The sequence below is a fragment of the Halictus rubicundus genome, unplaced genomic scaffold (assembly GCF_050948215.1).
Source record: "Halictus rubicundus isolate RS-2024b unplaced genomic scaffold, iyHalRubi1_principal scaffold0322, whole genome shotgun sequence".
Lineage (NCBI taxonomy): Eukaryota > Metazoa > Arthropoda > Insecta > Hymenoptera > Halictidae > Halictus > Halictus rubicundus.
Window position 1 is genome coordinate 195,830 of NW_027488863.1, and position 17,256 is coordinate 213,085.

A 17,256-nucleotide genomic window follows, 5' to 3' on the forward strand; every position below is an offset into this window, starting at 1 on the left:
TAGGAACAGCAAGGATAATGCTAGCACTTGCCAGCATTTACAACATGGAAATACGTCAATATGATGTAAGAGCAGCATATTTATATGGTTCGATCAAAGAAACAGTATTCATGGAACAGCCAGAAGGATTTGGAAAAGGAGAAAATAAAGTATGCAAATTGAAAAAGAGCATATATGGACTACCGCAGGCAGGAAATTGCTGGAATACAAAAATCACAGAAGTGCTGGAATCAATAGGGATGAAGAGATTACCAGAAGATCCATGTCTCTATACAATAAAGAGAGGGAATAAAAAGCTGTGGTTGGGACTGTATGTAGACGATATATTGGTCATTGGAACAGATTCCCAGATAATTACGGAGATAATAGATGAAGTCAAAGGACATTTCGAATTAACGGAAACGAAGGAATTGAAATTCCTCAACATACGAGTATCGAAACAAAATGGAAAATTGGCATTGTCACAGACTGAATATATAGACAATATATTACGAAAATATAATTTACAGGAAAGCAAAGCGGTAAGTACACCAATGGATCCACACCAGGACTTGGATGTTGATGATGACTCACCGCCCGAAGATAGTATGTATTATCAGGAAATGTTAGGCTCAATAATGTACCTAGCGACCGGTACGAGGGTAGATATAGCATTTAGTGTAAGTAAATTGTCCCAATACTCAAAAAATCCGAAACAGATACATTTAACAGCGCTTAAACGAGTTTTTAGATATCTTAAAGGTAGTAAGTATTACAAATTGGAATACGATGGGAATGCTGATAACATTAACCTAAGTACAGATGCGAGCTGGAATAGCACGAAGGACGCAAAATCCTTTGGAGGATACATGGTAAAAATTGGTAATAATGTTGTAGATTGGCGAGCCAAAAAGCAAGAGTTGGTCGCTTTATCAACATGCGAAGCCGAATTAATAGCTACATATAAGCGATGGAGTACAGGAGGTAAAATGGGTACGCGGAATATTAGAGAGTTTAGAAGTTAAAATTGGGGAAAGATATTCAATTGAACTTAGCACGGATAGTAAAGCAGCTATAGACTGGATAAATAAATCCCATATTACAAATCGTACTAAACATATCAATAGAAAGTATCATTTTGTTAAAGATGAGGTAAGGTCAAAATCAATAATATTGAAGCATGTAAAATCGGAAGAATTAGAGGCTGACATTCTGACTAAACCACTAGCGAGCGAAAGAATCAAAGGTTATTTGCATAAGATTAACATTAATAATTAAAGCATATAAGTATCGTTTTGAAAAATTATTGTTATTTAATATTAGCGGTTGTACGAAAATTATCATTCTTTGTCAGTATTAAATATAGTATTAATATATCGGAACGTAAAAACTGTAAAAGGAAGCGCAACCAAAGGGGGGAATTGTGAGACTGTGTGAGACTGAGGCGCGTTCCTGCGAAGTGTGTGTGTTGGATGTCTTGCGCATGCGCCGGGGATAGAGGAGTGATGGTTGCTTGCCGACGAGTAGAGAACGTGCGTAGATAATAGAGACATAGCGTGAAGATTGTATCAGCGATAGAATAACGTAGAGTTTAACATAGTTGTTTAATAAATATTATATACAGTAATAATAGACAACATTTGTAACACAAGTAAAATATTTTATATTGCAGTTTTAAGTTTGTACAGTGTTTTCCCGAATATAGAAATGTTCAATATTACATAATACACCTACAAAATGCTAAAAAGCTTTTGTCAACGACGATGCAATTTATAAAAAAAATTCTGAAAAAATTAAGAACAATTGTTTCAATAATATCTAACTACTGAATTTTTATAAAACTGCCCTAGTAGCACAAAATATTGGTTAAATATTTTTTTCAGATATTCAATAAATATTTTTTGAGCCACACTTTTTAATATGAAATAAATATCAGATTGAAATATTATATACAGATACAGGAAATATGAAATAAATGTTAAAGAAATGTAAATTAAATATTCATCAAATATGAAAGAGATATTTAAAATACGTAATGTAAATATTCAGAAAATATACGATCAATATTTAAAAAATGTAAAATAAATATTTCTGTTATATTCTATGAATGGTTAGTCTATATTTTTTAAACATTTATTTTACATTTAATGTATGTGTATACAATATTTGAATCGAATGTTTGCTTTATATTAAAATGTGTGGCTCAAAAAATATTGGTTTGATGTTTGAAAAAATATATTTAACTCACTTTTATATATTTGGTTTGCTAATTGTGGTTCTCTAGATAGGGATTTAGTGTTTTTTTTATGTAATATTAAATATGTATCTTTTAAAACTTCGATTCCAAACGCGAACTGAAAATATGGGCACACGTGAGCGCGGCGCGGGCATTCCTTGGAGCGGTCACCCATCCCTCCTTGTGACGTGGCCTACGGTTGTTGTACCTCGGTGATCTGTAACGTAGTTTTTTTTTTTTTTTTTTAAACAAGAGTTTATTATACTTATTTGTACATCCTTATACATTTAGTAACAGATCAAATATATACACATGTATATTAGGCACCTTGTGTGTTTTGCGCAGTTCCTACCTAATAAGGTTTACCTGCTCCTTACTTTCTAGGATATGTGTGTTAGTCTACGGATGGCGGTATTTTTATATTGCACGCTGTTGGTTTTGTACATTACGTGTTTGGTACTTTTTTTTTTAAGTATAGGAAACGCTTATGTGTAAAAACCTATCTACGGCACTTATATACTAATTCTATATTAGCATTTTAGTATTCTATTATGCGCAATACTATCAGTTGTATTCGTGGAATATCTTTAGGGCTTGGTACGGTAGTTTGTGTTTTATTTTAAATTGTTGGTTGTGGCTTCTTATTGCTGTTATTTCTGTTAGTAGTGGGTTGCTGTTTGTTTGGGTCTTATAGAAATGTTCTGCTAGTGTTTTGATGTAATCTAGGATTTCTGGTAGTTCCGCTTCTTGATGCATGTCCTTAATTTTCGCATAGTAATTTTCTGATAATATCAGTCTAAGGCACTTATTTTGGTAGGTTTGTAGTGGTTTAGTGTTGGTTGGTGCTGCACTACACCATACTGCTGCTGCGTAGGTTATTGTTGGTCTCAGTATCATGGTATATATCAATTTTTTGTTTAGTGGTGATAGTTTTGAGTTGGCGACCATTAAGGGATATAGTTTTTTTTGTACTGCATATGCTTTTCTAAGCACTTGTTTGATATGTTCTTTGAACAGCATTTTGCTGTCGAGATTTACTCCTAGATATTTAACTTTGTTGATTGGGTGAGTAGTGTGGTTGTATACTTTTATGGGCTGTATTATTTTTATATCCTTGGTCTTTTTTGCAAATATGATTACTTCGGTTTTGCTTTCGTTGAGTGCAATTTTCCATTTTGTGTAAAAGTCTTGTAGAATGTTTATATGAATTTGTATTTGTTTTGCTGCTATTATGGCATTAAATGAGTGGGCATATATGGCTGTGTCATCTGCAAAGAGTGCCAGTTTTGTTTTGGAGAATGTTGGTATATCATTTAGATATATATTGAATAGTTTGGGTCCTAGTACTGATCCTTGTGGTACGCCTGCTCTAATTTTCCTTTTTCTTGATATGCTATTGTTTACGCTGACTTGTAGTTTTCTATTTCTTAGATATGAGTTTATAAATTTAATCAGTGCTTTGGGATATTTGAGTTGTATCATTTTGTATATCAGGCCATCTATCCACACCCTATCGAATGCTTTTTCAATATCCAGCAGCAGCATTACGGTCACATTATCTTTATTGTAATTTATGGCCACGTCATTGACTATACGTACTACTTGTTGCACTGTGTTATGTCTCTCCCTGAAACTGAATTGTTGGTCCACTATTATTTTATTATTCTCCTCGTAGTCGTTTAGTCTTTTTGATATTATTTTCTCTGTTAGTTTGCTCATTGTTTGTAGGAGGCTGATTGGTCGATAGCTGCTGGGGTCTGTTTTATTTTTTCCAGTTTTATATATCGGTGTTACATTGCTTGTTTTCCAGTGGACTGGGAAGTGTGATAATTTGATTGTTGCATTAATTATGTATGTAAGTTGTACTATTGTTTTACGTTCTAGATTTTTAAGTACTATGTTTTGTATGTTATCAGTGCCAGGGGCTTTTTTTGATGGGAGCTTCTTGATAACCTGTATTATTTCTCTAGGAGATGTTTTGTATTTGTCCCAGTCGTCTGGTATTGTTTCTCTTATGTAGCTCTTTACTTCCTCCACTATTTTTTCTTGAGTGATACTATTATTAGTTAGATTTATATTGTGTACTGATTCAAATTGTGTTGCCAACATATTTGCTTTATCAATGTCAGTTAGTGCTTCTTCTCTATTTTTGCTAAGTGTTGCTACTGGTTGATATTCATTTTTAAAGATTTTGGTCATCCGCCAGAGTGATTTGTCATAGATATTTATGTTTTTTAGTTTCTTTGTCCAGATTTCATTTCTGTGTTTGGATATTGCCGCCCTTATTTCTTTAGTCTTTGTTTTTGTTTCCTCTTTTAGTGTCGGTATCCTTGTTCGCTGCCACATTTTTCTTAACCTATTTCTGTCAAATATCATGTTTAGAATGTTGTTTGGTAACCTATCTTGTACCGTTTTGTGTGTCCTTAGTGGAATTGTTTTGGCTATTGCTTCTTGTATGATTTTTGTGAGCTTTTGAACTTCTGTGTCTATTTGTTCTGCAGTGCAGATCTTGTTTGTAATTTTAGTTTTGCTGTTTAGTATATCCCTAAATTTTTCCCAGTCCGCTTTTTCATAGTCATATACTTTTCTTTTACTTGTGCTTTTGTGTTGTGATCCTAGCGTAAATATTATGGGATTATGATCCGATGAGAGTTCCTGTAGCGTGTGGATGTTGCTTATTCCTGTCACATTTTTGTTTATTCCTATATCTATCGTTGTTGGTGCTGTGCCATTGTCTGGGTAGTGCGTTGGTTCGTCTGGGAAGAATATGCTGCAGTTATTTTTTAATGAATAGTTATATAGGACTCTGCCTCTCCTATTATTTTTGTGACAGTTCCATACAGTGTGTCTGGCATTTAGATCACCAACCACGATCACTTTGTTTCCTATATTAAGTAGCGTATCTAAATCCTTTGGTGTAAGGTTTTGGCTGGGACTATTATATATGCATTTATATATGCATTCTAAGGCTATGTTATTACTAATCTTAACTTCTTTATATGGCACTCCGTTTTTAACTAGTATTACAATGCCTCCTCCGTTACTATCCTTATCTTTCCTAATTACTTGGTAGTTTCTTATTCTAATTTTAATGCTACTATTCAGTCTTGACTCGTTTATCATCATTATGTCAATGTTATTGTTGCTTAGAAAGTGTATCAATTCTGAGATCCTACCCCTAAGTCCATTTGCGTTCCAGCTGCATATTTTTATATTACTCATTGTTTATTTTTTGGCAGAATTCTATGAAGATTTGAAATTGTTCTACTTTGTTGCTGCAGTGTTTAATTTGATTATTTAATTCTCTGACTAGATCTAGCATTTGCTTTATGTTAACTAGTTTGTTTAGTTGATTAATTTCATTTGTTAGGCTTATGAAGTCAGAGAGGTCACCTTTGTCTTGGTTCGAGTTTCCCTGTGCTATTCTTGTTCCTAGTATATTTGGTTGGTTTGGTTGTGGGTTGGTGTTTGTGGTTACTTCGGTAGTGGCAGTTGTCCCAGTCTGTGTCCTCGTATGTGTTGCCTGGTGTAGCCTTCCAGATTTGGTTATTGCACTATACTGGATGTTGTTGTTTCTGTTTTCCGTGTTGGTGTTTGAGTATTTGTTCATAAGCGGTTGACATTCATTGCTGCTGGTGTTAGTTGTGGCATTGATCATTGGGAATTGTCTGCCGTCCATTATGTTTAGAGTTTTGGTGTGGTTGGTTACGTTTCTTGGTTTTTTAGTATTGATTAATTTTACTCTTTTTTGGTATTCCTCACATTTTGTTGAGTTGGCTGGATGATCCTTACCACAGTTGGCGCATTTTGCTGGTTCTTCTCTGTTCTTGGTGCATTCCCTGGTCCAGTGTTCCCCAGCACATTTCAGGCATACTATTCTGGCATAACAGTTTGTTGTTGCATGTCCCCATGCTTGACATCTATGGCATTGGGTTATTCCTTTTTTACTTACATAGTTTTCCCAGGTTACCCTCACGTTATTGATATGCCTAATCTCTTGTTTGAGTTTGTTAATATTTGTATTTCCCACTATTATTACCATGTGTTTAGGATGTTTTGTATTTTTCATTAGATTTATTTTTTGTATCGTATATCCTAGCTCTTTTAGTTCTCTTTCGATGTCCTCTATTTCTGTTTGATTGTGTAGTCCTTGTATGACATATGTCTTTCTCTTTTCTGTCTTGTTTGTATACGTATGAAATTTGAAATTCTTTTGTATCCATATGTCTTTAAGTAGTGTATATTGCTCTTGTGTTGTTGTAAATACCTCTGTGAAGTTTTCGTGATATTTTATGTAATAGTTTTCCTTTAGCAGGTCTTTTAGTGTCTTCATGAAAGCTGCATGTGTTTGTATGGTGCCATGCAGTACCAGCGGAGGAGGTTTTTTGTTTTTCTTTGGTTTTGTAGCCATACCTTCTCCAGTATCCATTTCCATTTCGTCATTTTCACTTTCTTTATCTGACAGTAAATCATATCTATTGCTATATTCGATTGGAGTCTGCGGTTTTTTGGAGTTTTTCATTTTTGTTTCTCCCTCTCGTAGTTTTCTTTTTCTATTATTTATTATGACCTCATCAAATGCTGTTTCATTTTTATGATTTTGGCCCTCTTTGGAAGAGGTTATGTGGTTGTGTTTTAAGTTGTGTTCCGCTATATTTCGATATATTGTATCCTGCGTGTCTCTTTATCAGGTTTTACTGTGTTTATATTCCACTGGTTATTGTTTCTCTTATTTGTTATTTCGATACTTTAACTATCCCTGGGTTTACCTCAACCGGAGATGTTACGACCAAACCAGCTTCAGACCCGGACGAGAATCGTAACGTAGTGGTGTTCCTACCCCTTCGAATCATCAGATGAAATCATTTTGCCAACATTTCAATTTTCACTAACAATACTAGTGGCACCATAAAAGATACACTACCGTTCAAAAGTGTGGAAGGAGCTGAACAGAATCTTATGGAACTTTATTGTTTAAGATTTTTTATTATAATCAAAGTATGACTTTCTCTGAAAATTGAATTTAGTAAAGCGAAAGAAGCTAGGGAAAAAAGGCAAAGGAACAAATGATACATATATAATAATGAATACGGATTTGATGGCATATTAATTTAACTTTTATTGAATACGCTTGAAATAAAGATATATTTTATATATATTTATAAGCTTACAGCCTTGACTTGGCTGTCGCTAAAAATAAAGACACGCATTGTCTTATTTCCACCTCCGTAATTGTAGTTTGCCTTCTTCTTGTGGCAGCTGTGAAATTAAAAATGAAACAAAATACATACATATGTATTACATAAAAGTAATAATTATAGTTACTTACTCATTACAGCATCCTATAATTTTAAATTTACAAATGATAATTTGAAGAAGATCCCGCTATACAGCGACGCCTATCGGCGCCGTGCAATATTAATAGTATTACATGTAAGGTTACCCATCTATGTTACCACAAAGACTGACGATTATAAGACAGAAGACTGTTCTCTGCGATACCGTTGCAATATGTAGATACGTTATATTTTTCATTTATGTGTTTTATACTACCAAGTTTATTAATATAATATAGTTGTGTGAACAGTAAGATGGCGTTATTTTTCTACAACCATTAACATTGGTTATGGGCCCAGGAACGTCCAACTGCGTCTAAAAAAAAAAAAAAAGTTCCGCAACGCAAGTCTTGGTACGCACGTGTTATCAAGATAACCTAAAAATAAAATTGCATGCACGCAGCGTGGCTAGTCGATTTTTAGTAAGTCCATATATACTCTACAAAATATCAAAATGAGTATGGAGTCTAAAGAAGAAAATCGTATAACAAAATTGTCAGCCGACAATTATCGATCCTGGAAGATCGAAATGAAATGGCTACTGCGCGGCAAAGGGTTATTAGACCACGTGTTAACAAAAATAGAAATTCAGCCAGACGCTACGGAGGCACAGAGAAAAACGTACGAAACAAACGAAAATAAAGCTATTGCAGCCATAGGTTTAAATATTGGCATAGAACAGCAGGTACACATTGAGGAATGTAATACGGCCTATGATGCCTGGCGTAGTCTACAGCAGATTCACGAACCCAAATCGAGAGTCAGGATTATGAGACTAAAGAAACAGTTTTATCATTTGAAGATGAAACAGGACGAAAGTATGCCTGATTATCTAGCCAGAGCGAAGATAGCCGCAACCAACCTTCGAGAGGCTGGAGCGGAAGTAACTGATGAGGACATCGCGTATACGCTATTATCAGGACTGCCAGACTCATATGAAAATTTAAATATGACGCTCGCAAACCTTCCCGATGAAAAATTCACATCGAAAGAAATTATAAATACTCTATTAGCTGAGTACAACAGAAGAATCGCAAGGACTACCGATGAATCGGAAAACTCGAAAGAAGCTCTCTACGTTGCTAAAAGAAATCATGCCGATAAATACAAGCCTGCTAATGCTGAAAAACTTAAAGAAATAATTTGCTACAAATGCAAGAAGATAGGTCATTATGGCAGAGACTGCAGAAGCAGAGTTGATCGTGGCAGACAAAGACATGACACGAAAACTAAAAGGAATTCTGAAGCGTTTCTAGTATCGCTGAACACTATAGATGTAGACGAGTCATGGGTATTAGATAGCGGTTCGACACATCATGTGTGCAAAAGGCGTGAATGGTTCTCAACGTTTCGAGAATTGGATTCCGAGATTGTAAATACAGCAGCCGACCCAAATAAACACGATGGCGCAGTTCTCACAGCAAGAGGAATCGGAAACATTACCTTGACAACATCAGTGAACGGTAAGGAAGGAGCAATAACTATGTATGATGTATATTATGTTCCAGGGATACGTAAAAACCTGATGTCTGTATCAAGAATAGAGAGAAAACAAAAACAATTAACATTTAAAAATGGGAAAGCTACCATATGGAACTTGATCACCAAAAAGACAGTCTGTGAAGCAAACAGAGTGAACGATCTGTATGTGGTCAATGCTAAAGTTGACGTTGAATACGCAAAGCCATTTGAGTCACATATTTTAAACCTGAACACGGATGAGTTGTGGCACCAAAGGTTATGTCACACAAGCCAAGAAGTCATAAAGTCCATGATGCTTAACAATAAAGTTCGAGGTTTGTCTAATACAAAAGACACAAAATTTGTCTGTGATGCTTGTTGTATAGGTAAAGTAACCAAAGCACCATGTAAGAAGTTGAAAGATAGACAATCAGAAGACGTATGCGAATTGATACATACTGATGTCTGCGGTCCCTTACCAGTCAAGTCCATAGGCGGAAGTAGATATTTTATTACTTTTACGGACGATTATTCGAGGAAAACTACGGTCAAGTGCATGAAAACAAAGGACGAGACGGTACAACGTATTAAGGAATATATACAGTCCGTCGAACGTCAACAAGGGAAGAAAGTTAAAAGAATTAGAAGCGATAATGGCTTGGAGTTTTGTAACAGTCAATTAACAGCTTTCTTCGCAGATTTGGGCATAAAGCATGAACGTACTAACGTTGAAACCCCACAGATGAATGGAGTGGCCGAGAGGATCAATAGGACGTTAATGAATACGACCAGATCCATGCTTAACTCGGCAGCACTACCTCAAGAGTTTTGGGGCGAAGCCGTAACAACTGCTGCCTACATAAAAAACAGGGTAACCCACGCAGGCATAAAACATGAAGTTCCCTTAGCCGTGTGGACAAGACGAACGCCAAGCATACAGCATTTGAGGGTATTTGGATGTCTTGCTTATGCTCGATTACCGAAACAGGGATCACACAAATTAGATGATAGGGGTGTAGAATGTGTCCTGGTAGGATATGGAACTCATACCCGTGGATATAGATTGTGGTGCCCCCAAAAGCAGGATGTTGTTACCACCAAGCACGTCAAATTCGTAGAACATAAAGTCGGATACGAATGGATCCATAAAACTGATGCTCACAAGTGGAGGTACGATAATGTTTGGTCTGAAGACGAAGATGCAAGGACCCTTGCGGTAAATAACGATTCTGACAAACAAGCTGAAGATTTACATGTAACACAAAACACTGGAACATTTTTGCCCTATGAGGATGAAAACCAAGAGGCTAGTACGCAAATAGTGGGAGATAACAATCCTGTACAAGCACAGAAGAGAGGCAGATCGAAGAAAACGGTCAGGAACCCGTACGGTCGTAAAGGAAAACCCAAGGTGACGAATCACGAAACCGATAGTGATTCAGAAAGTTCAGTAAGAAGTGTCAATATTGAGGCAAATATACTGGAGATATCTGAACCTCAAACGCTGGAGGAAGCGTTGAATTCGCCGCAAGCATCGAAATGGCAAAGTGCCATGAAAGAAGAAATTGATAGCCTCGAAAGTAGGAAAACGTGGGAAGTGGTCGAATTACCGAAAGGACACAAGTGCATTGGTTCCAGATGGGTTTACAAATTAAAGTCCAACGCAGAAGGCAACATATCTCGCTATAAAGCTAGGTTAGTCGCGCAGGGACACACCCAGAGAAAAGGAGTAGATTATACAGAGACATATTCGCCAGTTGCGAGTTTTACAATAATCAGACTCCTGTTAGCAATTACAGCTGTTTACGGCTGGCATACCAGACACGTTGACATCAAATGTGCTTACTTATATGGAAAACTCGATGAAACCATTTATATGCGTCTACCACCATCTTTTGGAGTTGGGAGTGGTAAAATAGCAAGATTATTAAGGCCTATTTATGGTTTAAAACAGTCAGGCAGAAAATGGAATGAAGAATTAAATGATTTTCTGATCAAAACGGGATTTAAAAGGATGAAGTCATCGAGCTGCACATATACTAGTCAGGATTCACGTACTATAATAGTCGTATACGTGGATGATTTATTAATATTCTCACAAAATAAATCCGAGATTGATACAATAGTGAGTAAAATCACAAAAGCCTATGAATCCAGTGATCTAGGCGAAATGAGTCACGTTCTAGGTGTAAAAATAGAACAAAAAAATAACGGTGACATAGCATTGTCACAGAAGGCGTATATAGATTCAATGTTGAAGAAATACAACATGACTGATTGCCGTCCAGCTGCCACACCATTGGAGTCGGGAGTTATATTATCTACGAATGATAGTCCTACGACAGACCTGGAGAAAGAAAGCATGGCACGCGTTCCGTATAGGGAAGTTATCGGATCCCTCATGTATTTGGCACTGTATACCAGGCCGGATATTCTGTTCGCAGTGACGAAACTGTCACAATTCAATGCTAACCCAGGCAAAATTCATTGGGGTCAAGCTAAACACGTACTCAGATATTTAACAAAGACGAAGGAGTACGAGTTGATATATAAACGGTGTGAAGGGAAGCCCAGAATAAATATATACAGCGATGCTGATTGGGCAGGAGACGTAGACCAAAGACGATCATGCTCAGGAATGATAATGTACTTGGATAAAAACATGATCCATTGGAGCACCAAAAGGCAACAAAGCATAGCCTTGTCGACCATGGAGGCCGAATATATTGCGCTATCCTATGCAATGAAAGAGGCTAAATGGGTAAATATGTTCCTTGCAGAGACAAAAATAATTAGCTATGTTTCAGGCAAATGTATGGTGTACTGTGACAACCGAGCTGCGATATATTTCTCTAACAGCAGAGTAGAGAAAAGCCGCACCAGACATATTGACATCGCATATCATTTTGTCAGGGAAATGATTGAAGATGGCGAGGTTGAATTGTCATATGTGTCAACTGACAACAATCTGGCCGATATAATGACAAAAGGAATGAAGCGAATCGTGCATGACAGATGCATAAACAATATGGGATTGCATAGCGGAAAGTGGGAGAAATGAAGAAGATCCCGCTATACAGCGACGCCTATCGGCGCCGTGCAATATTAATAGTATTACATGTAAGGTTACCCATCTATGTTACCACAAAGACTGACGATTATAAGACAGAAGACTGTTCTCTGCGATACCGTTGCAATATGTAGATACGTTATATTTTTCATTTATGTGTTTTATACTACCAAGTTTATTAATATAATATAGTTGTGTGAACAGTAAGATGGCGTTATTTTTCTACAACCATTAACATAATTTTTTCTACTTTCCTTGTCCGGAATAATTCGTAGCTGCTTCATTTGTCATAATTTTCCGAAGCATATTATAAATAATTTTTTTGTTGGTGTCTCCACCGACTAAATATAACAGTTGTACCTGAAAAATATATGCCATTATTTATTTGATGTCAACATTACAGATTATATATGTAAAGAAAGTATACCTTCTTTAGTTTTTGAATTTGCCGCGCGTCTTCTATTTTAGTCACCGATAGATGGAGCGGCGCTTGGTAGAAGAATTGAGGAGAGATATAGTCATCACGCAATAGAGCACACGTGCAAAATATAAAGATTAAAAGTTATTATTTCCAAAGATTAGTAGTGTAGATAAAGAAGTGATAATAGTAAACTTTAATTGTCGTTTCTTTGTTTACAGAGAAACATATTTCCGTTTACTTTATCCCACCGAATAATTAATTGTCTTATAAAACGACAATTTTTGTTTATAATGGCAAGAAAACTGCAATCCGCATTTAAATGTGTGGCATCACCAAGCGACAAAAAGACAAGTGTGGTTGCTATAACCTCTATTACAACAGAGGACAATAAGAAGTATGTGTTGCCAGAGAAGCTGAGAAGTTTGCAAGTAACCATAATGAGTTGATAAAAACAGAGAATTATAAAAGAGTGAAAAAAAGCTTTAATCAAAGAGGCCAAGAAAGGACAATATGGATTACATGCACAAAGGAAATGGACAATACTTACTTCGATCAAGATGGTAATTTAATATTTAATGATTTATACCTAGAACAGATAGTGGAAACAAGTATAGTAGAATCCACACAGAAGAAAGGAAACCAATTAAATCTAAGAAACATAGCAGAAAAATTTATGGTTGAAAAATTTGTATGTAAACACTCAAATACAGAACAATGGTTGGAGACATTTGAGAAGGAATGTGGAAGATTTGAGATTAGTGAAGATAATACGAAGATTGAGATGCTGAGATTATTCCTGGACAAGGCATGTTTAGACTGGCACTCAGCAACATTAACAATGTTGACGATGGAGGCTGGATGGTCTGAATGGAGAAAGAAATTCCTGGAGTCATTTGCAGACAAAGGATGGAATACAGGAATATATGCTGTATTCTATAGGTATAAAGAAGGTTCACTAATGGAATATGCTATGAGGAAAGAGAAGCTATTGCTAGATATGGACAATGAGATTGGTACAAAAACTCTAACGATGCTTATAGCAGCAGGACTACCTGAATTCGTTAGGAATAAAATAGATAGAGAAAATTGTGAAAATTCAACTGGACTACTACACGAAATTAGAAAATGTGAAAATCTTGTGAGTAAGAACAGTTTTATAAAGAAGAAAGAGGAAAGACAAGACAATAAGAAGAAATTCGAAGAGAAAAAGCCATGTAAAAACTGTGAAAAACTGAACAAAGGTATTAGATATCATCCAGAGGATTCATGCTGGTTCAAAAAGAAAAATGGAAATGAAACCAGAGTAATTGGAAGCAATTCAGTGATAGAGGTGGATTTAAATACAGAACAAAAAACGAATGATCACACCATTGATTAAAATAAAAGTACTATTAGAAGAGAAGTTAGAGGTAAATGGAACATACGATCCAGGTTCGCAAGTCTCTCTAATAAATTCAAAATTAGTCAAAATAAAAAAAAAAGACAGAAGATATAAATAAAATATTTTTAAAAACAGTCAATGGTGTGACACAAACAAAAGGTTTAGTAACCATTAAAGTAAAAATTTTTGAGAAAGAGGAATACATTGACGTATTCATTGTAGAAAGAAACGATTTTGAAGATTTTTTAATTGGCTTAGACATAATAAAGAAGTTCAAACTAATTCAGGATGAAAATTTACAAATATATCAAAAGAAGGAAACACAGATAGAAAAAAAATAAGTACATCGTATAAGAATGAAGAAATAAAAGAAGTTAAAGTAAATTTTAACGAACATGTGAATGAAGACGAATTTAGGATGGATCTAGATCACTTGGACGGTATAAAAAAAATAAAGATAAAAAAACTTATAGAAAAATATAACATCATATTCGCAAAAAATAAATATGATGTAGGCACCGTTTCAGACTACGAAGCTCGAATAGACTTACTGGTCGATAGATATTGTAGTAAGAGGCCATATAGATGCACCATAGAGGATAAAAAAGAAATAGAAAATCAAGTGGCAAAATGATTAGAAAATAAGTTAATTGAAGAATCTTACAGCCCGTTTGCAGCACCAGTAACTCTAGCATTCAAAAGAGATGAAAACAAAAGATCAAGATTGTGCATAGATTTTCGCGAACTGAACAAAATAGTTATACCACAAGCTCAACCGTTCCCATTAATAGAAGATTTAATAATAAAAACAAGAAACTGTAAATACTTCACCTTACTAGATATAAATTCCGCTTTTTGGTCAATTCCATTACGCATCGAAGATAGACAGAAAACAGGATTTGTTACACAAGAGGGGCACTTCCAATGGACGTGTTTACCGTTCGGACTAAAAACATCACCAGCTATCTTCCAGAGAATTTTATCCAATATCTTAAGAAAGCACAATTTAAAAGACTTTTCAGAAAATTACATAGACGACATCTTAATTTTTTCAGAATCATTCAAAGAACATATGGAACACATAGAAAAAGTAATAAAAGCAATAGTAAATGAAGGTTTCAGACTAAAATTAAAAAAATGTACATTTGCAACAGAATCAGTGAAATATCTCGGACACATAATAGAACACAATACAGTAAGACCAGTGAAAGACAACTTAATCTCGATACAAAATTTTCCCACTCCAAAGACCCAAAAGAATATTAGACAGTTTCTCGGAAAAATAAACTTCTATCATGAATATATACCGAAAAGCTCAATACTGCTAGACCCATTACACAAACTATTACGAAAAAATGAGAAATTTATATGGTCTGAAGAGTGCGAAAAATCTTTTACAGATATAAAGAAGTTATTGTGTTCTCAACCAGTGTTGGAAATATTTGATAAGAATTTACCAATAAGAAATTACACAGACGCATCACTAGAAGGCATTGGTGCAATATTTAAACAGATACAAAGCAATGGTAAAGAAAAGCCAGTGGCATATTTTTCAAAAAAATTGAACGATTCACAAAAAAGAAAAAAAGCAATTTATTTAGAATGCTTGGCAATTAAGGAAGCGGTAAAGTATTGGCAACACTGGCTGATTGGAAGAAAGTTCACGATATTTTCAGACCATAAACCATTGGAAGGTATGAATATAAAAGCGAGAACGGATGAAGAACTTGGGGAGTTGACTTATTATTTGTCACAATACGATTTTGAAATTAAATATATTCCGGGAAAAGATAACGCCGAAGCAGATAGTTTGAGCAGAAATCCGGTACTAGAACCACTCGAAAATACAGAAGAAATGCTAAAAATAGTTAATTTAATAAAAATAAATGAGATAAAAACAGATCAAAAAGAAAATAGAACACTGCGGAAAACCAAAACAAAATTAATAGAAAAGGATGGAGTGTTCTATAAAAAAGTTAGAAATAAAGAAAAGATAATTTTATCTGAAAAGTTGAGCTTAGAGTTAATTAAAGAAATACATTCTGAATGGTGCCATATAGGGATTAAACAAATGATGAATAGGGTATGCCCTTATTATACAGCTAAGAGTATAACTGCAAACATAAAAAAAATATGCCAAAACTGTGAAACATGTATTAAGAACAAATCCAGAGGGCAAGGAAAATATGGACTGATGTCACAATTGGGGCCAGCAACAAAACCATTTCAAATAATGTCAATAGACACCATTGGAGGCTTCGGAGGACAAAGATCTACAAAAAGATACCTCCACCTGCTGGTGGATCACTTTACAAGATACGCGTTTATTGTAACGTCAAAAATTCAGAGTGCAACGGACTTCATCAAACTGGTAAATAAGGTGCTAGAAACAGACAAAGTTGGAATAATACTTGCAGATCAATACCCGGGAATAAACTCAAGAGAATTTAAGGAGTTCCTGGTAGAAAATGACGTTAGACTGATTTTTACGGCCGTCAATGCGCCCTTCTCCAACGGCCTGAACGAGAGACTGAATCAGACACTAGTCAATAGGATAAGATGTAAGATAAATGAGAAGAAAGAAAAAAAAAGCTTGGACAACAATCGCTGGAGAATGTATTAATAAATACAATAAAACAGAGCATACGGTCACTGGCTTTACGCCTAAGTATTTATTAGATGGCACAGATACCAGTATTTTACCCGAGGAAATAAAAAGAAGAAACAATAAAGAAAATTGGATAAGAGATGAAGAACTAGCTCTAGGAAGAACAAGAAAATCACACGAATATAATAAAAAGATATTTAATAAGAATAGAAAGAATCACCGGTTTAACACAGGCGATCTAGTATATATAGAAAATGGCAATAAGTTGAACAGAAAGAAATTAGATGAACTGAGAATTGGACCATTCGAAATAATAGAAAAGATATCAGATTCATTATACAAAATAAAAACAGGAAAACGGAAACAGGAAACTGGATTCTTCCACATAACAAAATTACTTCCAACATCAGAAGACGGAGACGAAGACTGATAATTCTAGGAATTTTCACCCTGGGGGGGGGGGGGGGGGAGATGTAAAGAAAGTATACCTTCTTTAGTTTTTGAATTTGCCGCGCGTCTCCTATTTTAGTCACCGATAGATGGAGCGGCGCTTGGTAGAAGTGTAGGTTTAAGGGTCTCGCGAATATATGCGGAACCAAGATGCAGCCTACTCTGCACAGAACCGCTGGGAGACTTTTTATCGATAGTGATAAACTCGTGTATGTAACAGAACAACTTTATTCGACTTCACTTCGAGAGCGTAGGATCGAGACGTCTGTCTCGATCGAGAGTCAGGCAGCGAGAGAGTACATCGGCGGTTCTCT

At 35.4% G+C, this 17,256-nt stretch overlaps 1 protein-coding gene across 1 annotated transcript; it reads right to left on the minus strand.

Annotated features, from left to right (window-relative positions):
- Positions 1–5,302: 5,302 nt before the first annotated feature.
- LOC143364175 (uncharacterized) lies at positions 5,303–6,969 on the minus strand. Its single transcript, XM_076804661.1, has one exon. It carries the CDS (start codon positions 6,735–6,737, stop codon positions 5,430–5,432), a length of 1,308 nt encoding a protein of 435 aa, XP_076660776.1. The 5' UTR covers positions 6,738–6,969; the 3' UTR covers positions 5,303–5,429.
- Positions 6,970–17,256: the final 10,287 nt, after the last annotated feature.

Coding starts and splice junctions, on each gene's coding strand:
- LOC143364175 (XM_076804661.1), bottom strand. CDS start 6,737: ATGAAAAACTCCAAAAAACCGCAGACTCCAATCGAATATAGCAATAGA.